General features: G+C 46.0%; 1 protein-coding gene across 8 annotated transcripts in view; it reads right to left on the reverse strand.

Annotated features, from left to right (window-relative positions):
- Window positions 1-22,307, reverse strand: part of PARD3 (par-3 family cell polarity regulator) — a 766,284-nt gene extending 743,977 nt beyond the window's left edge. For 3 of the 8 annotated variants that reach the window (XM_053261602.1, XM_053261599.1, XM_053261597.1), the window contains exon 1: window positions 21,729-22,304. In XM_053261602.1, coding sequence (XP_053117577.1) covers window positions 21,729-21,848 — 120 coding nt within the window. In that variant the 5' untranslated portion in view covers window positions 21,849-22,304. Of the gene's footprint in view, window positions 1-21,728 lie in introns of all 8 variants that reach the window. The other 5 variants (XM_053261606.1, XM_053261605.1, XM_053261603.1 and 2 more) reach the window with 3 other exon arrangements.
- Between the last annotated feature and the right edge of the window lie 4,180 nt (window positions 22,308-26,487).

Below are 26,487 nucleotides of genomic sequence, written 5' to 3' on the forward strand. Positions count from 1 at the left end.
AACAGGTTCGGTTCAATCATGGGCCGGACTTCCCCCAGTTCGGTCCGCAATCCAACCTTTGTATTAGCCCCAGTTCCAAGAGAACTAGTTTGGCATGACCCATTCGTACACATCCCTTCCTCTTTGGCATCTCCGAGATAGGGCTAAGAGAGACTCTGGCTTCCAGCCTTGGAGAAGCCATTACCAGTCTAAGTAGACAATACTGAGCTAGATGGACCAATGGTCTGATTCAGCATAAGGCATTTCCTATGTTCCTAATGGTGTCAGGAGCTGAGCTGTGGGCAGTGGTCACTAGGGGATGCAAGACCAGAGCTGGGAGAGCCAGGAACACACTGGAGTAGACAGGCAGGAGGCAGAAAGTCAAACAGAAACCAAGAACATACCAAAGGTCAAGTCAGGTAAGCAGTCAAACATCAAGGGGTCAAATAAGAGACAAGAGCCAGAAAAACACCTAAGGTCAAGCTGATTAAACCGTCAGGAGTGAGAGGGTCTACCAAGCACTCAAGAATCAGGATTAGACCAGAAATCACACTGAGCAGACAGTCAGGAAAAGCAACAAGATGACAAATGCACAACAACAACGCCTGCCTCAGCCAGGAAGTCTTTTATACTTCCTGCTGCAGAGGGAGCCAACAGATGATCCCTCCAGGCAGGGTTTATCCAGGGCTTGAAGGCTAGAAATCTTGGTGCAGTGTGGTGGGCTGCTTTAAGTTCCCAGAATCGCAAGTTATGGGCAGTATAGAAATATTTTAAATAAAATCGGTTTTTATTTAAATCAGATTTTTTAAATAAAATGCTTTTTGAGGAAAAATCTATCTAAAGATAGTTTTCTATTTAAGATACATTATAATCCAAAAGTTATTCATCATGAAATAAGGATTAGTTTTTAATTTCAATTATGTAGCATGAGGCTGTAATGTTCAAATTTTGTTCAAATGTTCAAATTTTTTGGTAAATGAATTCCATTAATCCATTCACAATGTCATGCTCTTCCAGAGGTTTCTGTAAGATTATTTTGGCTTTCTATCTAGAACTAGAAGATATTATCACAGATGCTTGGTTTTGCAGTTCTCAAAACTGTGATTTTGTGTCTGCAGAGATAACATGCCTCTTCTTCACAGCAAAAATGTTATAAAATAAACATACAGAGTTGAGAAAAAGACCTCTTAATCTCATTGTTCCTTTGCAAATCTATGTACATAGAATCAAGTTGATTAACCTATTAAACTGGAGATAGTTCACCTCGCAATAAATTCATAATTATCTGTGTATTTCTAATAGTATAACCAAATCAATAATTTTTGATATAACTGTAACTAACCTGAAAAGTTATTATTCCAAAAATAAAACCTTCATCTGGTTGTAAATATTAAGATTATACCAGCAATAATGAGTCTATGTAAAAAACCATGATTTAAATCTAGTCTTACTGGCTAGTGATTTAAATCGATTTGATTGAAATCAAATCCAGCCTGCCAACAGACAAGTGAATCCTTCATTGGTTCCTTTTTATTAGTTTCGTGGTCCACAAAAAGGCACTGTACCTCATTATCTGCAGATACAAAAAGGTTAAAACCCATGTATTCATGGTTCCTAGAAGGCTAGAAATGACCACGGAGGTAATTTCCGGTTGCCATTTTGTGGCTCATTTTGTCAGAAAAATGGGGGTGGGATCCATTATTTTTCCCCCATCTGGGACTCTCAGGGGGCATTTGGGGGACATTGCTGGATGCCAGGAGGTCCACGGAACATGACAGGACACTTTATTTGGACCATTTTTGCATTTTTCAGCAATTTGTAAAAGTCTGGGAATCTAAACCGCGCAATCCCATAGACTTAAATGACTCATTATCCACGGTTGCGTTACCTGCAGGAACAGAAACCCTGCAGATAATGAAGCCCACCAGTATTTCAGTACAGTATTACATATAAGACACTAAGCTGTATAAGCCTGGTCCTTTCATTGCTTTTACCTATAATCCAAAATGATAGGAAGTCATGGAAAATATTACCTCATACTAGCATCCTGGCCACAGGCTAGACACTGTGATGTAAGTTTTCCAAGCAAAAGTAAAGGAAATGCTTTACGTAAGGACTGTAAAAATGTGGAGGAATTGCACATTGCCTCAGGCCTTGACACATTTTCTTTGGATCTAGCAGCCAGTCCAAAAATTTACAAGCCAGATAATGAACACTTGACAAAATTTCCAGGGCTTTTAGCAGTTTTATTTAGCTGTTAGATTTCCAGGGCTTTTAGCTGTTTTATTGGTTTTATTGTGTTTTAAATAGTTTGATTTTAATTGTTAATTTGTTTTTAATTGTTTTTATCATGTTGTGAACCGCCCTCAGCCGTATCGGAAGGGCGGTATATAAATCAAATAAAGAAAGAAATAAATAAATGACTTGAGTTAGTGATGGGCATTGTGGAGGGGAATGCTGATTGAGCTTCTCTTTATCCTCTTTACAAGCAACACACTTAGAACAGAAACAAGGCTTCCTAAAAAGCATTTGATTAAATAACTCTACTCTGAATTTCTAAGTTGAATTTCTAAGCACCATGCCTCCTTAGCATCTGGGATCTGTCCCTGCTCTACATCAACTTAGGACAGGCCGCCTCCACTGCTGCCCCTGAGCTTTGAAATGCACTCCCTGCTGAAATAAGAGCCTCCCCATCTCTGATGACTTTTTAAAATTCCTTAAAAACATATCTGTTGTCACCCAGGCTTTTAATTAAATACTGTTTTAATAGTTTTAACATTGTTTAAAAATGTTAATGACTGGCTCATGCATACATACTTCTAACTTTAGGTGAATGATTTAAAATTATGTGATGCATATCAAATGAATGCAGCAATGTCCAAAGTTAACAAATCCTAGATCCAGAAGACTACCAACTTTATAAATAAAGAAGTGGGGTATACGTATACAATACATTCAGAGCAATTCCCGTCCCCTGCCAGGCACTCACTGGTATACTTGGTTCTAAACAGGTCAAACAATTTCAAAGCTTAATTAATGAACACTGCAAACACCACAATTAAATTAAATGAGTAATACTAAATGAAATGAAAAATGGTTTTGCTTCTCCTCACTGTAGTCTTAAAGTCTCCCCATTTTTCCCCAAGTTGGTTAGATTACTTAAATACACACTTCAATCACCACAGACTCTCATACTATGCTTTATGAAAGGCACCAAGAAAACCTCACCACCCTAAGCAAGTTGATTTGTGAGGGTGTGATCTAACTTTTGTTTATGGAAAAGGCCTTTAATTCCTTAAGGAATCATTAGCTTTCCAACACCTCCCCGTTTCCATGTGTCTGTTAGTCCCTCCTCCAATTTCGTTTCATAAAATGGAGCCATCCTCTCCGACAGTACCATTCTTATCTTCTCTTTATTAAGACGCTTAGACCCCCAATTGTTTCAAAATATCTCACTTCAGCTTCTGGCCTGTCTACCTAGTCAGGCTTTTTACTACCTACTACCCCTCCTGTACAAGCCTCCTAATCGCACAGTGGGGAAATGCTTGACTAACAAGCAGAAGGTTGCCGGTTCAAATCCCTGCTGGTACTATATCGGACAGCAGCGATATAGGAAGATGCTGAAAGTCATCGTCTCATACACTGTGCGGGAGGAGGCAATGGCAAACCCTTCCTGTGTTCTATCACAGAAAACCACAGGGCTCTGTGGGCGCCAGGAGTCGAAATTGATTTGACGGCACACTTTACCTTACCCCTCTTATAGCCACCTAATGGCGCAGTGGGGAAATGACTTGAATAGCAAGCCAGAGGCTGATGGTTCAAATCCCCACTGGTATGTTTCCCGGACTATGGGAAACAGCTATATCAGGCAGTAGCAATATAGGAAGATGCTGAAAGGGATAATCTCAGACTGTGCGGGAGGAGGCAATGGTAAACCCCTCCTGTATTCTACCAAAGAAAACCACAGGGCTCTGTGGTCACCAGGAGTCGAAATCGACTTGAGGGAACAACCACAAGTGATAAGGACTTACGATGTAACTCTTATCTCCCTGTACATAGGTCCCTCTAATACAGAGCTGCTCACCTTCAGCTCTCCTGCAGATATTGGCCTACAACTCCCATAATCCCTGGCTGTTGGCCACTGTGCCTGGGGATTATGCGAGTTGTAGTCCAAATACAGCTGCAGGGCCAAAGTCGAGCAGGCCTGCTCTAATGTGTGGTACAGAATGGAGGTATGCTGAATGCAGGTACAGAAGTACAACATGTGAACAACAGTAGATGTATACACTGTACACTTATACGAGTGTTGAACCTAACATGTGAAAAGAGCTATATCTTTCAACACTGATAGAAGTGTACAGTGTACATAGGTGCAGATCTGTACACGAGTACAGTTTTTCACATTATATTTAACACAGGTACAGCAATACCTTGCTGTATCTATACCCTACATTTGAGAGGCCTGTACTCAGGTTCACTTTTAAAATGAACGCAGGTACAGTCATTCACACAAATGACTGTGTGAATGTACGTACACTCATACAACATAATGAATAGGGCTAGGTTGCATGAGTGTTGTGATCATAATGTATGAAAAGGGTATGGATCATTACAGATCTGATTTACGTGTGGCTTCAGCTCATACAGTAGCTTTCAAGCTGAAGGCTGATATTTACCATTCTACCAATTTCAGGACTGAATCCAGAACACACACACACAAACTCACCGAGAGTTAAAATCCATAAAGGCTGAGCAGTGGGCAGGGAAAATAACTGAACCTTTACAAAGAATCATCTCTCTGCCTCCCAGAAGTGTTTTCAGCTGTTATGTTCTGCTAACACCACTGTGGGGAATTTAATACTCTCAAACAGAGACAGGGAACCCTGGCTTTCCAGCTGTTGCTGAACTACAGTGCCCATCATCCCCAGACTCAACCAGTTGTGGCTAGGGATGATGGGAGCTGTAGTTCAGCAACAGCTGGAGACCCAAGGCTGCCTACTCCTGTTCTAAAGAGACATTTGCCCTTTTCAGAAACATACATATTCTTGCATATTTGCATAAAAGTGTCAAGTCTATTTATATATCATTTCTTACCCCATTACAAACAAACATTGCAAAATACATAGTTCAAAAAGCTTCATAAACACACACTTTATTGAGTTCTATAAAATTAGTTTGCAGGTCCTCTTTTCTATTCACGTGAAAAGCAAAACATCATGACTATTGCTATTTGCATTTTATTCGAAATATCTCACCCAGCAAAAAAACAAAAACAGAACCCCGTCAGTATACAATGGGCTGCTTAGAATATTCTGTTTTTTAAACTGCAAATAATTCATTCAAAAGTCTCTTTTCATCTTAGAACCCATCTGGAATGCATCTAAAGACAACAATGTTGTTGACTACAACTCCCAGAATCCCCAGCTGCAGTGGCTTTTGCTTGGGGATTATGGGAGTTCTAGTCAACATCAGGGGATCCTTCTTAGAGGGAACACTGGTGATAGCATCTACTGTGCCCACCTTAAGTCAATATTCTCTAGCACACATTCTGACTGTACTGAGCCTTCCAAGATATGCCCAGTCTTCATTTCTAAATGTTTAGGAATTACAGTTCTAAAACTTTTGTTGATGAATTTAAAGAGAAATTATTTCCCTGGCTCTGGCTTACACTGCAAGAATGAGCCACAACACTGTGTATAATTTTGCTCTTCAAGTCTTGAAAGAGGTGTAAATCAAGAACTCCTCATTTCCCACAGAACTGAAAACCAGTTACACAAGAAACAGAGCTACACATTGAATCAACAAGGACGGAATTCACATGCTTTATGCTGTGAAGAACAATATACAAAACCACTGACAGATGTGCCAACACGCAAAGTCTCCCACAACAAGACAAAACCCTACCTTTACAAACAAAAGCTACTTGAGGTGGTTTAACAGGGTATTTCTTTCAGCACAAGGAAAGAGGAGTAGAGTCCATTAATCTGCATTAAATTTTAACCCCTATCAAAAAGGCAGTACTTTGCCCTGGCATCTGGAAACATAGTCCTCTTATCACTATGCATGTGATATGAACAAGCGACATAAATGCAGCTATTTCTTTTCAAAGAAATCTCTTCTTGGAGGTGGGGGGAACCAATTAACACTGACAATCCTCACTCCTGGTGCTCATCAAGTGCAGAATAGGAAGAGCTCATTTGCATAATCCAGGCACATCCATTAAAGCATATTGCTTTTATTAAGAGGTATGGAAGCCAAACTACAGTCAAAGAACATGTTGCACACTTACGCACAATTGTAAGAGCCAGCTATAACAACTGAGTCAGTCCTTGAAACATCTTGACATTTGGGCAGTAAATATAAACGTTGAAAAAATATTTATTTATCTATCTACTGAATTTATATACCGCTCCATATAAAATCTCTGGGTGCTTTATAAGTTAAAGCCCAACAATTAAAACCTTAAATCATACAAAGCAAACTAAAATAACTGTCAAAACTTTTAACACGTTATAAACTAATATTTATTTATCTATCATGTTTATTAATTTATACTGGTTGGAATAAGTGATAACAACAACAATATTTATTTATAAAGCTGCCCACTAACAAATGTTCTCTGGGCTAATCACAAAAACAAAAATGAAACACAACATACAGTTAAAACACATAAAAATACTATCCTCAGCAGGATCCTCCACAGACTAATTCTTGTGCAAAATATCCCTTTGAAGACCAAAGATTTGAAAAGTGCTCATCTAGCTTACAAAGGTAAAGTTGTGCCAACGAGTCCATGTCAACTCCTGGCAACCACAGACCCCTGTGGTTTTCTTTGGTAGAATACAGAAAGGTTTTACCATTGCCTCCTTCCACGCAGTATGAGATGATGCCTTTCAGCATCTTCCTGTAGTGCTGCTGCCCGATATAGGTGTTTCCCCACCGGAATTTGAACCAGAAACCTCATGCTCCTTAGGCAAGTTATTTCCCCACTGTGCCATTAGGTGGCTCTCACCTAGCTTATATCAAGCAGTATCTGCACACAAAATTCAGAATGGGGCCATCAACCAACAGTAGCACTGGTGGGTACTTTTTCTATTGTGAAACTAGTTTTTGGTGTTGGTGTTCGCCTTTGTTACTGAAAAAGCATCACAAGACACCTAGATATCAAACGTGACATTTAATAAAAATCAAGTAACTTTTGCTTGTAGTATTGATTTAAATGCCACAATACAATTTTAAGAGATGGGAAGAAAACTCATGGTGACAGCTCAACTGCCCTTCAGAACACTAACTGATGATGTAAGGGCACATAACCAAATACTTTGAAAGTTAGTTGATCATGGTTGGGGCAGAAAAGCTTCTCAGACTATTTAAAATGGCATCGTAACCAAAAATTTGTAAAGTACATAATGAAATACTATCTGAAGAGAGCAGAATGAGACCTGTGTTTCTCGGTAACTGGACTGCATGTTAAAGTTGCAGCTGTATTAAAACCAATTTGCAAATTAGTGTCAATATACTTTTAGAAGCCACTCCCTCTCAGTCCTTACACCTGCAAAACAGCAAAAGTACTAAGATTAGTACTTAATTGGTTACTGGTCCACTTCCAGGCTAGATTCAAGGTGCTGGTCTTGACCTTTAAAGCTCTACACGGCTTGGGACCGGGGTACCTGTTGGACAGCATTCACCCATATGAATCTGCCAGGGCCCTCCATTCATCTTCTCAGGCCCTGCTCATGGCCCTGCCACTAACAGAGATCCAGTTGGCAGGGACTAGAGACAGGGCCTTTTCAGTTGTGGCCCCTCGGCTTTGGAACGCCCTCCCTGAAAAGCTTTGCCATGAGCCCTTCTTCCTCAGTAGTTTTAGAAAACAGCTAAAAACACACCTTTTTAAGGAGGCTTTTTAATGCTCCATTTTTGGTTATATCTGGTAGGTTATTTAGTTTTTATAACTCTCAGTTTTTAGCTTATAAAATATATATTTTTTAATTTGAACTAATTGTGGTTTTTAACCTGACTTTTAAGTTGTTTACTCAATTTGGTTACTTTTATTACTTTTATTGTATTTTGTATCTATTTTATTGTTGTGAGCCGCCTCGCTGGAGGGGAGGGGGAATAAATATTTTAAATAAATCCATCAACAAACAACGAGAATATACACAAAGCGTTTTGATCACTCAAAAATGCTATACAAATTTTAAACATGATGACTACTGCAGGAAATCCACTGCCAACTAGGACCCGCAAGTATGCCACTAAAACAGAGGTATGCAACATGTGGCTCTCCAAATGTTGCTAAACTACAACTCCCATCACCCCACAGCCACAATTTATTCCAGCAGGGGATGATGGGAGTTGTAGTTCAGCAACATCTGGAGAGTCACACATTGCTTATCCCTGCACGAAGAGATGGGCCTACAGTAATCCCTCGCCAACCATGGTCTTGAGTATGTGTGAATGGGGAACTGTGACAGGTCTTGCCAAGCGCAACCCCAAGTATCCATGGTTGGTGAGGGTTTTTAGTGATTTTGAGGGGGGGTTTCAGAGGTTTCATCTGCTCATTCCTCTTGGTGACCCTTGCTGACCTTGCTGTCTCTTGCCAATTCGAAATGCCTTGGAGTGATTTGGGGGGAGAGGGGTCAAAAAACTTCCAGAGATCTGCTCTGCTCTTTCTTCTTGCTCTTAGTGATATTGTGGGATTTTTTAGCCCTTTTTTGTATTTTTTGCTTTATTTTTAGGTCTTTTTTGCAGCCACGGTTCCCCTAACCCCGTTTCCCCTAGACTTTAATGCTTCACCAACTGCAAATTTGCCAACGGCCAGGTTTTGCCAATGGAACCTTCACAGTTGCCAATGGGTTACTGTAGTTAGGGCCTTGGAATGCAAGCTTCTCTCTCTCTCTCTCTCTCTCCGACAAACTTGCCTGTGTGCTTCAACCATTATTATTATTATTATTATTATTATTTTACATTTTATATCCCGCTCTTCCTCTAAGGAGCCCAGAGCGGTGTACTACATACTTCAGTTTCTCCTCACAACAACCCTGTGAAGTAGGTTAGGCTGAGAGAGAAGTGACTGGCCCAGAGTCACCCAGCAAGTATCATGGCTGAATGGGGATTTGAACTTGGGTGTCCCTGGTCCTAGTCCAGCACTCTAACCACTACACCACCCTGGCCCGTGTTTCGCTTTTGTAGTTTGAGTGCTCAGCTCTAGGGTACAAAGATGCAAACAGCTGTGATTCCAAACATCCATCAACAAATAGATATGAGCGTCAACCAAGTAGGCTGTGGCAAGTACTATGACAAACATCAGGAGCGCACCAAAACCACCATTAATCCTACCCCGCAAAAAGCAACTGCCAGCTACATTTCATTGCCAGCAATCACCCACTATGGTTATTCACATATTTCACCATGTACGAGTCTGTACCCAGTTGTCCACCAAGAGTATTGCTTCTGAAATGGTTAGTAGTAGAGCAGGCTGGCCACTCAGTAACAGAAAAAGACCTCTTTGGAGATCGATATCAATTGAAGGAAGGCAAAAAATAAAAATAAAAAAATCATCTTTTCATTCAGGGTCTCTCTTCATGTCTTTCTTTTGAGAACACTAGAAGAGTCAGCCCCAGATTTGAGCCCTGTTCCCGCAGAAGCAAATGCCACAATAATTCTGTTACAGCAAACATAATGCATTAACATATAAGACCGCTACTTCTCAAGGGGTTTTCCCTGGTTGTTATGTACCTGTGACTGAAATGCACAGGTTTTCCGCTCCCTAACTTCAGATTTACATCTCCCTAACTTCAGCAGTTTTATTTTGCTAACAATGGCTGAGTATAGTTAGCAAAGGTCTTATACAGCATTTGACTCAGTGAAGCTGCAAATCCATCAACCTCGAGGCTCTAGAAATGCTGTATAAGTCCTTAAGTCCTTAACATTTTGTCTGTGTCCTGAATGACTGGGTACATTCACTGGGACTGGAAGTATCAAATAAGAACTGGTAGCAATACCTAGAAGACCCTCCAGTGAGAGGCAAGACAAATTAATGTTACTGTTTTAATAATTTGTTGTCAGTTGCCTTGAAGACCCATATGGGAGGAAAGGCAAGATATAAATGCTTCAAATAAATAATAGTATTTAGTTGGGCATACTTACAACTCTCATTAGGCCTATGCATTTCGTGTTCATGTAACCATACCCAAGTACATAACATCAAGGGTCCCTACAGAGGAAGCTCTGCAATCCACCCGAGTACATCCCCCCTGGTCCTAAGGTTTGGGTTGTCTCCAAACACACCTCGCATGAATGAACTGAAAGGTGGTTCTACTGGCAAAAGGCAGCCCTCTTGATTTCTGCTAATCCCGCCCCCTCCTGCTGAAACCTCCATGCCCTGGCATTCAAAATGTTATTTTCAGGGGGTGCAGGGGAATGTGTTGGAGAGCGAAGAGTAGGAACGCCCCATCACACAAGCAGAAGTCAACTTGCGGTTCTCTGGCTCCAATCCATTTACTTCCAAGTAAACCTCATCCATCTTAATAGGACTTACTTCCATGTAACTGCAGGAAGGATTGGAGGCTGAAGTTATCCCACCAGTATTCTGATCCTTGTTCACTTACATGAGGCATTACAGATTACAGGCTATCCTGAATTTGAAGGGTAGGAGAAATTTCCAATTATAAGGGTTTGGGTCCACAATTAAAAGTTCCAGGAAGGGACATGATTCAATCCCTCCATTATTATAAAGTACAATAGACAAAGCAAAGAGATTCATTTAGTCACACATGTTTTCAGAGTTCTACTTTTTTATAGCAAGTTTTGTCTGTAACCATGTAATTAACTTTTCATTTTCCTCGCATAATGGTCCCATTCCAACAACAACAAAAGATGTCATTTGCATTCTACTTGGCTTAATTCTGAGCACAGTTTCCTATAAGGTATTATCAGCACCTGAGGAGTCAACTTTTTGCTTTTCAAATAGGCCAAATGTGCCTCTGACAAGCTATTGTCACACGGTTGGTGCCAAGATGAGGAAAGCAAGACTGGAACAGTCCCACATGACCATAACAATCCTATGGGTCAGGCACAGACCTAAAAACTGGGTCCTAACACTTAACTAACTTTAGCCACTTTCCCAAGTTCTCTGTGTTCAGAACATACCTTTAACATACACAACAAAAACAAAAACACTGATGAAACAAAAACAGCCTTATGGATTTGGAATACTTTTTTGAATAATGAAGAAAATGTCACTAATTTTGTTTCATATATACAATAGAAGACAAAAATTTTCCTAAAGCAGTTTACAATAGAGACAGGAATGCAAAAACAAGAACTACAACATAAATACAATAAAGAGCTTTTATTTTATTTTGTATTTAATTAATTATTTTAATTAATTAAACAGGATAAAACAGTTTCAATCTGTCTAAAATCAGCATTAAAAGTACAGAAGAATAAACAGTTAGGATCCTCAAAAGTCAGGCAGAATAAACTTGTTTTCACACTTTCCTTAAAAGCAATTAGCATGTGGACTTGACACATATCCCAGAGAGTGAATTCCAAATTTGTGAATGTGGCACTACCACTAAAAAGGCCATGCCCCAGTACCAATGCCCCAAGTGAATATGTGTTGAAAACAGGCTAGAAAGTACGAATTTAATACGTAGTTCTGATAATATGAATAAATTCATGAGTAGAGACAATCCTTACGTATCTCGGTTCTAAATCATGTAGGGCTTTAAAAGGTAACAACTACAATCCTGAATCAAGCCTAAGCAAACTGGCAACCACCATAACCACTGAAGAATAAGCGTCATATGCATAGGTTGCTGAAAGGGGCAAGGCTATCTCATAACTGAAAGAATTTGGTGACCAGATGAAATAAATATAACTAGCCCACCCCACACAGAGAATCTGTGCGGCACTATCAGGCCGGCTGTTTCCCCCTCCCTCTTCCTCCTGCCCCTGCCCTCGGTCTCTCCTCTCTTCCCTCCAGCTCCGCAGCTCTCTAGCCCTCCTCCCCTCCCGTTCCTCCCCCCACACAGAGCCCCACCACGTGCCGGGCAGCCAAGAAGGGCCCCGCCGCTGCCATTTTTTTCTCCCTCCCGTCTGCCTGCCGCGGCAGCTTTTCTCTTCCCCCCATTGGCCCGCCCACCTCCACCACTTTTCTCTCCCCACGTCCGCTTTTCTCCCCCCCGCGCGCTTTTCTCTCCCCCGCCTGCCCGCCCCCGCTGCTTTTCTCTCCCCCCTCCTCCTCCGCCCGCCGGCCGCAGCCACTTTCTTCCCCCTCTCCTCCTCCCTCCTCCGGGCCTCTCGCAGTGTGTTGCGAGAGTTTCGCCGCCAAATCCTGGACACGCATGCCGGCTAAGAGAATTAATTATATAGATATTATTTAGATAGTATCATTGGTATATTTGTCATTTGGCAGAATAATCAAAACAAGAAAAAGAAGAAGAAAGAAACTACCACACACCAGTCTCTGCCCCAAGAAGAATAACAACAGAAAGAAGGGAGGAGGAGGCCCAACACTAATGAGGGATGGATGCAATTCACCTTAGAGTTTGTTTCAGTTGGGTTTTAGGACCAACAGGTTAAGAAAGTGCAGGTTCAAAGGAAGAATTTGAAGGGAGAAAAGTGGTACTATGTATATGCCGTAGAAGTGAGTTCTGGAGCAGCACAATGAGTGAGCGAAGGCATTTAAGAAATGTTATTTCCCAGTAACTTACTACAAGATGCCATCATAAATAAATAAACCCTGATACTGTAGTAATGACATAAAACAAATGCCAGTATCCTATATAATAAAGAGCCAGGGTGTGCGCCCGTGTCTCTGCGCCCGTGTCTTTCTCAGCTGTTCTGGGAATGCACAGAGCGAATGCCCAGAACGTCCGAGAAAGATACGGCCGCAGAGACACGGCGGCCATGTTGTCTCCCGGGACGAAAGAAGGAGAAGGGCAGATGCAGACTGGGGAGGGCAGATGCGGCAGCGGCGGGACCAGCCCAGCCTCTAAAAAGGAGGATGAGAAGCGGGGACCAGGCAGAGGCGGCAGTGGCGGGATCAGCCCTGCCGCAAAAACGAAGGAAAACAAGCGGAAACCGGGGAGGGCAGAGGCGGCAGCGGCGGGACCAGCCCTGCCACAAAAACGAATGAGGAGAAGCAGAGACCGGGGGAGGACAGAGGCAACAGCGGCGTTGAGGAGGAGATTTCTCCAGTGAGGAGAGACAACGGGGGCGGGACCGGCCCGGTTGAGGGGGAAAAAACGGCGGCAAGACCGGCCCGGACCCGCAAAGGAAAGAAACAGCGGCAGCAGATCATATCCTTACTAGCACCCGTTATTTTAACGGGCTTAAAAACACTAGTTTTGAATAAACTGCCTGCAAAAAGCTATAAACAGAATAGGCACAAATGTTTCCTAAGCTAGCCATTCAAATACAAACTTTAGCAAATAATGTCAACAAGACATCAAAAAAGTATCACTTATTTTATTAATAACAAACATTATCACCACCATCACCACCACCACCACCTTTATTTGTTAGCTGCCCCATAAATTGTTCTCTGGGCGGCTCACAATACAATATTAAATAAAATTGGATTAATATCCAATAAAAACACATAACACACATCAAATCAAAACACACACACCAAAAATACAAAATAAGTACAAAACAATTTAAAAACTTTTTAAAAGTCATTTTTAAAACTCAAATTTAAAACTGTTAACATACATTACCAACTGTTCTATTGATTTCAAAAGCAAATTATTTGTTCAATTTCTCCCACTTAATTTCAAACATACTATAAAACTTCCACTAAAAGAGACAAGGGAGAGGTCATAAAACACTCAATATTTTTCCCTACTCATTTCACTTTCTTAGAAGCGGCCTCACTGCCTGTCTGCAAAACCTTCCACAAGATGCATCTCTAGGTATTTGGGAAAGTACTTTCAGAATCTCATCACTATAATAATTTGATGGTCTCAATGGAAACATTGATGCACATTTGATATTTAAAGATGAACAGTCCTGGAGATGCCTCTGCAGTTCTCGGCTTCAAGAAAATATTAATATGGCTATTTCTCAAAAGAAATTATTAATTATCCCATCACTTTTACCAAGGGAACTCGGAGACAATTCATATACATGCAGACAGGCACACACTACAAAACTTCTGACAGGTCTGTGGCCTCTGTGAAAATTATATTACAATTTGGGAAGATATAAAGTTAAACCATCTTAGGCAAATACCTAAAGCATGAATGCGAGAAGCACATAGAGATGAGCACGAATCATGACTCGTGCACTGCATCGAAGCTCACCTCGTGCACCTTTAAAAGTGAGGAGAGCAGATCTGTACCTGCTCCCCTGTTCCTTGAAGCAGCTTCCTGCTGCAGCCCTCATATGGTAGTGGCATGCACATGGCCTCTGCTTTTACATGGTGGTGATTCGCATGGTCAGCATCCATGACTACCACGCATGGACAGAGGCTATGTGCGTGCCACCACTGTGTGAGGGGTCCTGGGGGTCACTGCCGCAGCAGGAAACTGTGTTGAGCAGTAGGGGAGCAGGTAAAGACCTGCTTTCCTCACTTTTAACGGTGCTCGAGGTGAGCTTCGAATCAGTGCACGAATCTCGATTCGTACACATCCCTAATCAACATATGAAACAGGCCACTCACCCGAAAGCCTTAACAGGAAGGAGACCAGAGGTAGAGCACATGCTTCACATGCACAAGTTCCCAAGGGCAATCCCTGACATCTCCAGGTAAAGCTAGGAAAGACCCCTCTGTCTGAAGCCTTTGAGAACTGCTTTGAGAGTTAGGGTAAACTATGCGGACCTAGATGGACCATATGGCCATCAGGAGCATCCATACATTGGTAATGTTTTGCATGCAGAACACTCCAGGAAGGGCTGAGGAAGACTCCTTCCTGTAACCCGGGAGCCACACAATGCAGACAATACCCAGCTAGATAGACCAGTGGTCTCCGAGTTGGAATTGACAGGGCTCCCTGCCGAGGGCATACTTGGTGGCAACCCCATGTTTGCTACAGCGTAACAGCCCTATGCAGACATAATTGTCCTATTTTGACATTGAGTACAGCCACAGTGTACAGCCACAGAGGCTGTACACACATACAACCTCCAAAAACACACCGGAAGTCCTGCTCTGGCACGTCACTCACTCAGTCCCCCAGCACTTCACTTATGGTTGCAGGCATTCCTCTGAAGAGGCAGAGGCTGTAAGCGGGATGGCAGACGCTTCCATGTAGCCTGTAGGACTGGGTGAGTGATGCACCAGGGCAGAACTTCCGGCACATTTTCAAAGGCTGTTCTTGTGTAGAACACCACCTCTGTGGAATAACCCCTGAAAAGGGCTCATGTTGCATGAGTGTACAGTTGTCTCTGTGTGTGTGTGTGTGTGTGTGTGTGTGTGTGTGTGTGTGTGTGTGTGTGTATAAATGGCTCTACCTGCAATCATTTTAAAAGTGAACCTGGGTATAGGCCTCTCAAATGCAGGGTGCAGAAAGGAAGTATACTGCTGTACCTGTGCTCAACATAACATGTGAATAATTGCATACCTGTGTACAGATCTGTACCAGTGTCCATTCACTGTACAACATCACATGTGAATAGGGCTAGCACGTCAAACAATACAAGGCCTAGATGGTTTGGAGAACATAGCATGCACACAGGCACTGGAAAGCAAACTTGCACGTCCGTCAACATATCCCTTTTCGAAAAGCTACGTTTTCTCCACCTGCAGGAGTCTCGTGAGCCTCCTCCCTAGTCCCCTTCCCCCTATCATTTGCAAGAACAGAAAACCTGATATTCTGCTAGAACGAAGACCCACACTGCAAGACCCACCTTCTCAATCACACTGCAGGTACTGTACTGATCCTGCCACAACCACAAAACTAAGCAAAGTACTTTTGTTTCTATGTATTTGCAGCACAATCATATACACGTTCACTCCAAAGCAAGTCCCACTGAGTTCAGTGGGGCTTAACTCTTAGCAAGGGGCTGCAGCATCAGAGTCTTTTCATTTCAGCGGACATTATTCACAAGCAGTGACCTATGACCCCTGCTTGACTAGAGCCTGCACTACAGCAAGGATGGGAAACAATGCTTTCTAAACCAGAGGAAGGCCAGCATGTAGTCTGAATTCCTAGCACACTCCAAAGAATCCAAGGGTTGTTTAACCCACCCACCCCCCTGCAAATAAGACTTTCAAACATTGCCAAAAGCTACTAAGTTAAGTGTTTCTAAGACCCATATATATTAGAGTCTACAGTCATTTCCTCATACCCAAACAGCCTTGGGCAGAATAGCACCTGAGCAGGAGGGCAGATTGGGAGAGGATGCTTAACCCTTTCCCCTTCTGTCAATTTCTTTCACCTCAAAAACTGCCCTCCCCCATCTGCTTTTTCACCCATGGAGGAAAACATAGGCAAGTTATGGAGACCCCCACATGTGACAAATCAGCATCTGGAGGATGATTTTAAACTCACAAATAACTGGAGGGGAACAGCTTCTCTCTGTCCCCCTGCCCCCCCCCGGACAGGCTGCCCCAGGTTCTTTGGGTTAAAAGCGGGTGGGGGGGATCACCATGTTACATAGTTCAGGGGTCTGAAACTGTGGCCCTCCAACTCCCATCTTCTCTGGCTACTGACCATTAAGACTGGGGATGATGGGAGCTGTAGTCCAACAATAGCTGGAAGGCCTCAGTTTGAAACCCCGGTGCACTCGGAGCCTCTGCTTTCATAGTTAAAAAAATAAAAAAAAAGGCTTCAGGACACAATGGCAACATGTCCAAACAGAAACTAGAGTTGCATAAATCTTCAGCTTTTGCCATCCGCAAATCTCAGGACTTCTGGAGTTCATATCACAACTTCCATGAACGACCTCAGGCGTTTTCAACTGGGTCCACCCTAGTTGGCTGGAAGAGTCCTCCCACAACACTTTCCTTAGATGGCAGGCCTAGCAAGACTTGATTCCACACACTCCCAACATCACACAGCCAACTGCTTTGAATTTCAGAAACTCACGGTGCGGGTTGGCCCGTTACCTTGGAGAGAGGGCCAACTGAACTGAATAAATGGGTGCTCCAACCCTCCAAGCGAGGACCACACAGGAGCCATTACGCCACGGTTTTCAAAAGGAGGAACCAAACCAGGAGTGCTTTCAAAGACTATGAAGAGCAGTCAAAAGGAACAAGGAGTCATCGACACAGATATTAATGAGAGCGTTAACTACTTCTGTATGATGTCACTGGTAAACCAAAGTCTCCCTCCCCAAACTGCCACCACAGAGTGGCCGGGCATGGGTGTTCAGAAAGAGGGGCAGGAGGGAGCAGTTGCTTCCTACCCACCCCCAGAATAAGCCAGTCCCTTTGAATTAAATGGGGCTTGCTCCCAGGTAAGTGGGTATAGGGTTGCAGTCTCCCCAACCTGAAAAATTCCTGCAGACACCCATGTGACCAGGGAGGGACTATCTTGCTCTGAGGGGAGGAGAGAGAAACACAGACACAGGCTGGTAGCAGTGTTCCCTCTACCAGGGATTCCCAGATGTTGCTGATTACAACTCCTAGCATTCCCAGCTGCAATAGCCTTTGATTGGGGATTATGGGAGTTGTAGTCCACAACATATGGGAATCCCTGTTAGAAGGAACACTGGCTGGGAGCTTCTTCCACCATACAACTCCCATGTCCTCACGGAGATGGCCCCTCCCTCCCACAACTGCCACCACAGAGTGACCAGGGGCCCTCACGATAATTAAGGTGAGGTGGGAAGAGAGAAGGCCGAACACCTAAAGAGCGCGGTATATGAAGATGTAAACATGTGGCCTGATGCTGACCGACTGCCTCTGCAGCAGCCTCTCAGTGGAAACAGAGCTGCAGCCTGAGCCAAGACCAGGGGAAGCCCACAAGCTCTCCACTCTTCCTGGGTGCCGTGACTATGTACCCGTCACTTTATTCTCTGTGTGCAGCCTGGTGACTTGCCTGTGCCTTGTTGAGTGGGGCTTTCCTCTTGTGTTGGATCCTAAGCTCCCACTCCACCCCATGCATTAGAAAAGGTGGTGCGGTTGGACTCCCACCCCCGCATTTAAAGAAGAAGAAGAAAAGCATCCAGGCTCATCTCCTTGATGTACGATTGTGGCGAAGCCAACAGAGGAAAGCCTGGCAATTCCCTGAGAGCGGCAAGTCCCTGGTTCAGCTGCCACCTCTTCCACAAACTCTCTAGGTGGTCTTTGGCAAGGCAACATCTCCTGACCTCAGTGTCTGTCCTATCATCTGCAATATGGCCTTCCCTGCAGGGCTGTTGTGAAGATCACTGAGGTTACATGCAAGTCTCCAAGAGGGTATTCAGAGAACTATATACACATTAAATACTACCAGTGTCATGGATGGCTGTCTTGCATCTGTGAAATTGTGTAGGAAACACAAGTTCCTGAATTTCATGTATGGGTTCTGGGCAGTTCACATTAAGTCCATGAGCAATCCTCAGCTAACCTGGAATTTTGTTTTTCACTATGTTCTTACAGTCCTTCTGCAGCCAAAACACACAGCGGCGGGGTGGGTGGGTGGGGGAGGCAATGAAGAATGTGGGTGGCCCAGGGGGCCCACTCAGACATTTCTACACCCCTGGATATTAGGGATGTGCATGGAACTGCAACAAGGAGGCTTGAAGGCGGTGCGCAGGGGGGCCTGGAACTTCCAGCCATATCCAGCCGATGGGGGCAACAGGGAGCTATGCTGCCGCCCCGATTAGCTGTTAGAGAAATGAACACTGGCGGGAGGGGTAAGTGTACCCTCTCCCGCTCTTAAAGCGGCACCCCCGCAGCAGTCGGTTTGGAGGCCCATAAAGGGCCTCTGAGCCGGTTCCATGCACATCCCTGCTGGATATATCACAGGCGTTCAGAGGTGCAGCTAGGTAGTTTTGGAACCTGGACCTAAGGGCTTTTGGAGGCCCCACCACCACTGTATTTTCAACACATTTTTAATGTGACCACACCACCTGGGACAGACTAAAAAGGATTTGTGGGGCCCCAGGGGGTATGGAGGCCCCGGACTTCGGCCCCTAAGTCCAGGGGGTAAGAGTCCCTTTGCAGGCGTATCACATGTCCAGAAGCCATGGCCTAACACATCCTTCGCCATCCTGTCTATTAGCAAAAGCCAGTCCTGAACGTGCAAGGCAGCTGCAGGTCTCCAGTCTGCTACAAGGACTATATGTTGCTCCCAAGGCATCTCAACCACCGGCCAATTGCCAACTACTACGTCCGTCCGTTTCAAAGTGGGAACTCCGTTCCGCAGGAGCACCATCTTTCATCCAATTCAAAAGCTGCTGGGCACATCACCAGCATTATACAAGGGACAACACACACTCTCTCTTCTTTCCTTTCCAAGCCTGTAGTTTGCAGGCAGCATGCTTTCCCTACCACTCTGGTATGACTCACAACCCTCTGAGTTAGCCTCTCGCTGGAGACCAGCTCTCCTCTCCACAGCAAGAGATTTTCTTACACTCTGGTTAGCCTGGATGGAGGCTCAAGCTGTAGGGGGAAAGGATTTCTTAAAGGCACACACACACACACACACACTATATTTTCAAAGACCTAGGCCCTATTTTGTTTCCCCTGGATGTAGTTTTTTATTTCTCAAATAAGAGCGTTATTTCTTCAACAGTGTTGTCGTCCATGAAGCCTTATCTTATTTGGTTTTACTGCAGATTTCGTTCCCCGAAGGACAGGGAGAGCTGGAACATACAAAACAATATTGCCAGTTATCCTTGAAGCAACCACCTACTGTATTTGCATTTTTGACACAGCATTTTAAAATGCAGTGGGAAGTAGAATTCACACACAAGCTTCTTCAGGCAGAACAGACACCCCTCCCCTGAATGTGTTCCCTTCCAGACCCTCACCCACTAAATCCAAAAATATTCCAGTCTGCAACATGGAGAGCTTAAAAGTAAACAATTCCAAAATAAAGGCCTGCAATTAAATCACTGACCAGAAGCAAGAGTTTGTTTTAGGGTGTTTTGTTTTAAAGAAAATGGAATTCATACCTAGTTCGGTACAGACCACAGAAGGAAAAGCACTGAATGTTCTTTACAGGAAAGGATCATGTGTTTATTCTCCCAAGACTTTATAAGAGATGTGTTTCTCCCCACACCCCTGAAAAAACCAGTAAAATCCAAGCAAGCTTATACAAGGCAGGAAGGCATACAATTTCTAATGGACTGCACGCTCAGGAATAGCACAACTCCAGCTCTAAGCAAGTTGTAATTATGTGCAAAACCTCATCGAACACCCCATTCACCAGTTGCTTGTGTTTCAAGAAGTTAACCACGTCAAGGAGAGATTTCAGCCACGGGGTCCCTTACAGCAGCATCACTCTCTCTCTGCACACGCACACACACAAACTAGACAAGCATGTTAACAGCATTTCTGTCATTTCAGAAGGAAGGATATTGACACTGGTGTTCACTATGGGAGCTGCTCAATAATGTGGCAGAACTATTTGTTTTCAAGTAAAATAAAACTAAACTGAATGTTTGATGGTCGACTTGATAAACAACAACTAGAAAACCATGGAGAAGAGAAGATATAGGATGTTGTATAGAGCTTATGTATCTTTCCAAAATGCACAAGAACTCCATGATTTCTTGTTTAGGTGGTTCCCCCCTCTCTTGGGCCTGGACTAGCTGGAAAGCCTGGGGCTGGATTTCAAGTGTTTGCAATAACCACAGCCCATAGGGAGGGAGGGAGGGAAATCTGCACGATGCAGGAGACACAAGAGAAGGATTTCACACACCCCCAGCGAGTTTTGTGCAAAGAATGTCATGTGCTGTTGTACAACAAGGCGACGAGGAACAACTGCAACGCTGTGCAACAATTGCAACCAGAAACGTGTGTGTCCCCTTCGAGAAATGACACCCAACAGCCGGACTGTGCTTGCAGCCGTGGGCATTTACGAATTCGTGCAAAACAGAACGGCTCCGCCGTCCTCTTTTCTGAACAGGGGGAGCCAGGAATGATCAAGGAGGTTTCGTGGGCTGGGCGGGGGGAGCTCTAAAGCCACGACCACCACTTGCTTGCTGGTCACAGAAACTGCAACAAAGAGGAGTTCAGGCCCCAGCAGCCACACGCGACTCTGCAACTGTGTAGCTCTCCACCGGATTCAAAAATCTCAGCTGGCCCCAGCGAGGAGGCGGCGGCGGCGGCACAAAGGGAGCCATGTTCGGCCCCTAACTCGGAAGCGTCTCTTTCTCTCCCACCCCAGCCCCCTTCCTCCCGGATCCAGAGCCCCGCACGCTCCAAGAAGAGCTCAGCAGCGCTTCAAAGTTTACTGTCAGGGGGGAAAGGCGAGGAGAAGCGATCGCTGCACACCACCAGCCCAAACGCTCCCTTGTGCGCCCAGTGCCTACTTGGCAGAGACCACCACAAAGCCTCCAATTCGGGCGAGGGCGTGGGAGGGGGGCTCCGATCGCCAGCCCCCCTTGCTCCGCTGCCCCCCGCCCGCCTTCGCAGCAGCTCCCTCTCCACACCAGGCTCCACTTTTTCTACCTCCCTCCCCCTTCCAGGAAGCGCCATATTGATCCCAGGCGCCCTCTCTCTCTCTCCCTCCCTCCTCCTCTTCTCCCAGCTGCTGCTGTTCCTTCGCCTCTCCCCTCCTCCTCCTCCTCCTCCTCTCCCCGCACCCGTAACTCGCCCAGGTCCTCACCCCGCCGCCGCCCCTTCCCTCCTGCCCCGCACTCACCTTGGCAATCGCCTTCCTGTACCTGGTGACCGCTTGTTCGATCAGGCTTAAAACTTTCATGTTGCCGTCCCCGCAGGGCACGACCACCCGGGTCCTGCCGAAGCAGACCGTGACTTTCATCCTCCCGGCCCCGATCCTCCGCTAGCGAGCCAGCTGCGAGGGGCAGCTTGGTGGGAGAGCGGCGCGCTCGCCTTGCCCTTCGCGCTCCCCGCCGGCCACCGACGCCAAGCGGGAGCCCGGCCCCAGGGCGAGCGGGCGGGCGGCTGAGCCTGCAGCGACCAAGTCGGCGGAGTCCCGCCGCTGCTGGGCCAGGGGGCGGCTCGGGCGTCCGCTCACATGCCGGGGGGAGAGAGGCGCCGCCAGCGCAACGCGCGCCTGCCTCCTCGCTGGCTGCTCGTCCGCTGCCTGCCCGGCGCGCCCGCCGCTGTCTCTGGCCACCTGTTCGGCGTCTCCTCCTGCGCGCAGCCAGGCGGCGGCGGCGGCTCGCTCGCTCTCTCGCTTGCTTCCTTCCTTCCTTCCTCACCCCTGCGGCAGGGGAGGGGCCGCGCTGTCTCCCCGCTAAGGCCGTGCAGGGCATTGCTCCTCGCAGTCCTTCTCCCGCCCCCGCCACTCGGGTCTCCCGGAGAGGTGGTCGCTGTTCTCACCAGGATGGAACGGCTTTCTTTGTCCCGTCCCTCCTGACGCTTCTCTCATTCCGGACGGCTGCCCGGCTTGAACCGAGTTCGTTCCTCATTGAAGTCGACTCGTAGCCACTTTTGTTGGCAGCGAAGGGCATGATCCCAACGGCACTGACCAGGGAGCCAGCCCCATCACCCTAATCCGTGGAACGGGTTCCGAAGGCACGGGTCTAGGGCAGTCACAGTGGCGGCACCGCGCCGGGGTTGGGATCGAGCGGGGGACGGGGGGTGGGGGCACCGAAGGGGCAAAATGCATGTATGGGTGGGCAAGCAGTGTCGCCTTGAAATAGGGAGGACCCACTTCTCTGGGAGGGACCCTTGCCCCCTTAGAACATAAGAACAGCCCTGCCGGATCAGGCCCATCTAGTCCAGCATCCTGTTTCGCCACAGGCAGGAGTTGAGGGCCTGCCCTCTCTCCTGCTGTTACTCCCCTGCAACTGGTACTCGGAGGCATCCTGCCTTTGAGGCTGGAGGTGGCCCACAGCCCTCCAAATAAGAACATAAGAAACGCTCTTTCTGGAGCCGCCTTTGGTTCTGATGCTTACAGATCTGCACAGCAGACCCAGGTTCAAATCCCCACTCAGCCGTGAAACTCAGTGGGTGACTCTGGGCCAGGCACTTCACTCTCAGCCTAACCTGCCTCACAGGGTTGTTGTGAGGATGAACATAACCATCAACACTGCTCTACACTGGACTCTTTGGAGGAAGGACAGAACGTATAAGTAAATAAATGAAATACATTTACTCAGAAGTCCCAATGGGATTTACTTCCAAGTAAATGTTTTCTAGGGCTGCAGCTTTATTAGGGGAGTTAGGGTCACAGTCCTGTGCATGTTTACTTGGGAGCAAACCCCATTGGACTTCATAGGGCTTGCTTGTGAGTAAACATACATATGATTGGACTTCGTGGCTTTAATTCGGTGCACGGTGTCTTATTGAAATCAGTAGTGGTGACCAGTGTTTACTCTAAGGCATGCCTTTAAAAAGGCACTGGCACTCTAAGGCATGCGCATGTGCACGTTCAACGCCTCTTTATGTCCACTCAGTTAATTTTAGATCCCACTTAGGTTTAATCAGGAAGGACCCACTCTGAATGCATGCATGCACACACACACACACACACACACACACAGCCTTGATACTGCTGCCCAGAACAAAACTCATTCCTCACACAGATGAAAAAAATCAGAGAGAAAACTGGTGGTGACTATTTCTGAATAACCATACATGGGCTGCTTTGTAGAACTGTGAAGGTGAGCTTTGCAAGGAAGCCGAGCTTTAAGATTAAAAAAGAAAGAAAAATCACTGCAAGAGTTCAGCTTCTCTGCAAAATTAGGTTAAAGAGGGGGCTAGGTTCAAAACTTACCAGGACTTAAATCTAAATGCTATAATTTCTGCCTTGGATCCCTCGGAGTTATAATGCTATAAATTCTTTTCTGCTTGTATTGCGTCGACAAGTTCATGTCTGGCAGAGTTGTGAGGGGGCTGGTATATGCCCATTCCCCCTTGAATCAGAACCTAGAACCAACAGTTACTTGCTGTGGCATTTTTAATGAATTTTTTGTGGACAAAATCTCTTCTATTCGGACCTACTTCGATTCAAACCCCACGATTGCTGAACTGCATCCAGCAGTTCATCTTTTGTGATGACCCTCCCTGGATCATTTTCACTTTATGACTCTTGAGGATGTGGACAAGTTGCTTGGAACGATGCGGCCTACCACCTGCCCTCTTGATCCTCACCCAACATGGTTTATACTCTCTGGCAGGGAGGTTGTTATAGAGGAACTGGTTGCAATTATAAATGCATCTCTGAGGGAAGATAGGATGCCTCCTTGTCTTAAGGAGACAATTATTAGACCGCTTTTGAAGAAGCCTGCCTTGGATCCCTCAGAGCTAAGTAACTACAGGCCTGTCTCCAACCAGCGTGGTGTAGAGGTTAGAGTACTGGACTAGGACCGAGGAGACCTGAGTTCAAATCCCCATTCAGCCATGATACTAGCTGGGTGACTCTGGGCCAGTCACTTCTCTTTCAGCCCAGCCTACTTCACAGGGTTGTTCTGAAAGAGAACCTTAAGTATGTAGTACTCTGGGGCTCCTTGGAGGAAGAGCGGGATATAAATGTAATAATAATAATAACAACAACAACTGTCAGTGGCTGGGCAAGGTGATTAAGAAGGTGGTGGCCCTCTAGCTCCAGGTGGTCTTGGAGGAAACTGATTATCTAGACCCATTTCAAACTGGCTTTTGGGCAGGCTGTGGGGTGGAGACTGCCTTGGTTGGCCTGATGGATGATCTCCAATTGGGAATTGACAAGAGGGAGTGTGGCTCTGTTGGTCCTCTTGCATCTCTTAGCGGCGTACAATACTATAGACGATGGTATTGTTCTGGGACATCTGAGGGGGTGGGGGGTGGGAAGCACTGTCTTCTGGTCTTTCTGCTCCTACCTCTCAGGCAGATTCCAGATGGTGTTGCTTCGGGATTACTGTTCTTCAAAAATCTGAATTTTCGTAGGGTGTCCCTCAGGGCTTCATATTGTCTCTGATGTTGAGGCGCTTCACACAATGAGTGTGAAGCGCCTCGAGATGCTTTGCGGGAAGAGTGGGCTTAACCCGCTCTCCCCACAGATGATCACCCGTGAAGCCCTCGGTGGCTGGATTGACCACCTGCACAACTACTGACTCTGACATAGAGCCAGTGGGGGCTGCAGGAACCAGGAGCCACTTGGGCCCTGGAAGTCCCTGGGTGCCCCGTGCAAGCACAGCATGCTTTTGCTGCCGGTTTATCAGCACAGAAGGGATGGAAAGTTCAGGCAGCTGGCACTGCTGCAGAAGTCACACACCACACTGCCTCCCACAGCGCATTGCGCAGATAACCAGCTGCAATGGCACATCCAAGACAGAGGTGCACCCAAGTAATTTTGAAGCCTGGACCTAACGGCCTTTGGAGACTCCCCTCCCCTGCAAATTAAGCATCATCATGCTCGGCCAGGCAACCAAACTACCCAGGACAGGCTAGAGAGGATTTGGGGGGCCCCAGGGGCTGTGGAGGACCCCTGGACTTCAACCCCAGAGGTAAGAGCGCCTCTGGTCCAAGATGTTGAGGCCAGTGATTTGGAGAAAGAGGGCTGTGGCTGGGCAGGTGAGGTGGGGCCAGTGATGGGCTGGGACAGGGTCAGCACTAGCTCCCACCCGGGCAAGTGTGAAGCCAGCAATGGAGGCAGGATTGTTAGTTGCCGGTCACCTGAAGTGGCAAATAGCAGTAAGCCCAGCCTGATTCTTGGGTTGTTTGTTTGTTTGTTTGTTTGTTTGTTTGTTTTACACTTCTATCCTGCTCTTCCCTTGAGGAGCTCAGAGGTTATTGACCTCAGAAGTTATCATGGTTATTTTTATCCTCACAAAAACCCTGTGATGTAGGTTAGATTGAGACATACATGACGGGCCCAGAGTCAGCCAGTGAGCTTCATGGTTATACGGGGATTAAAACCTGGGGCTTCCTGGTCCTAGTCAAACACTCTAACCACTACACTATGCTGGGGGCTTGGGAAGGGGCCAGTGCTAGTCCAGGGACATAGCAAGGTTGGAGGGGGCCCAGAGACAAGATTTTAAAATGGGCCCCTCGCTGATATACACACACAAACACACTTCACAATCTAGTTTTTTTTAACTCTCTGCTCCTGCCGATCTCCAAGAGACTCAACATAATTCATAGGGGGTGCAACATGGGTGGGTGGAGAATCATGCGATGTGCTTCTGGGGGGCCCCTCGAGGCAGTGGGGCCCCAAGACGACTGCCTCTCCTTGCCTAATGGTAGTTACGCCCCTGTGCCAGTCCCTCTGTGCCCATAGCTTTTGTGTGGTGGTGGTGGTGGTGGTGGCAGTGGCAGCAGACCACCAGGGCCAACCCTGGTAGGAGCAGAGCAGTCCATAGAGGACAATTGGCCAAGAGCCCCTGAAATCTATAGCCAGCCCTGACTTGCTTCACATTCTTCAAACCAACAGAGTATCTCCTCCCAACAGTGTCTGCTGCTAGCCTCTTCCTTGTGCTTCTTTTAGACTGTGAGCCATTTGGGGTCAGGGAACC

This window comes from Hemicordylus capensis, chromosome 6 (assembly GCF_027244095.1).
Source record: "Hemicordylus capensis ecotype Gifberg chromosome 6, rHemCap1.1.pri, whole genome shotgun sequence".
Taxonomy (NCBI): domain Eukaryota; kingdom Metazoa; phylum Chordata; class Lepidosauria; order Squamata; family Cordylidae; genus Hemicordylus; species Hemicordylus capensis.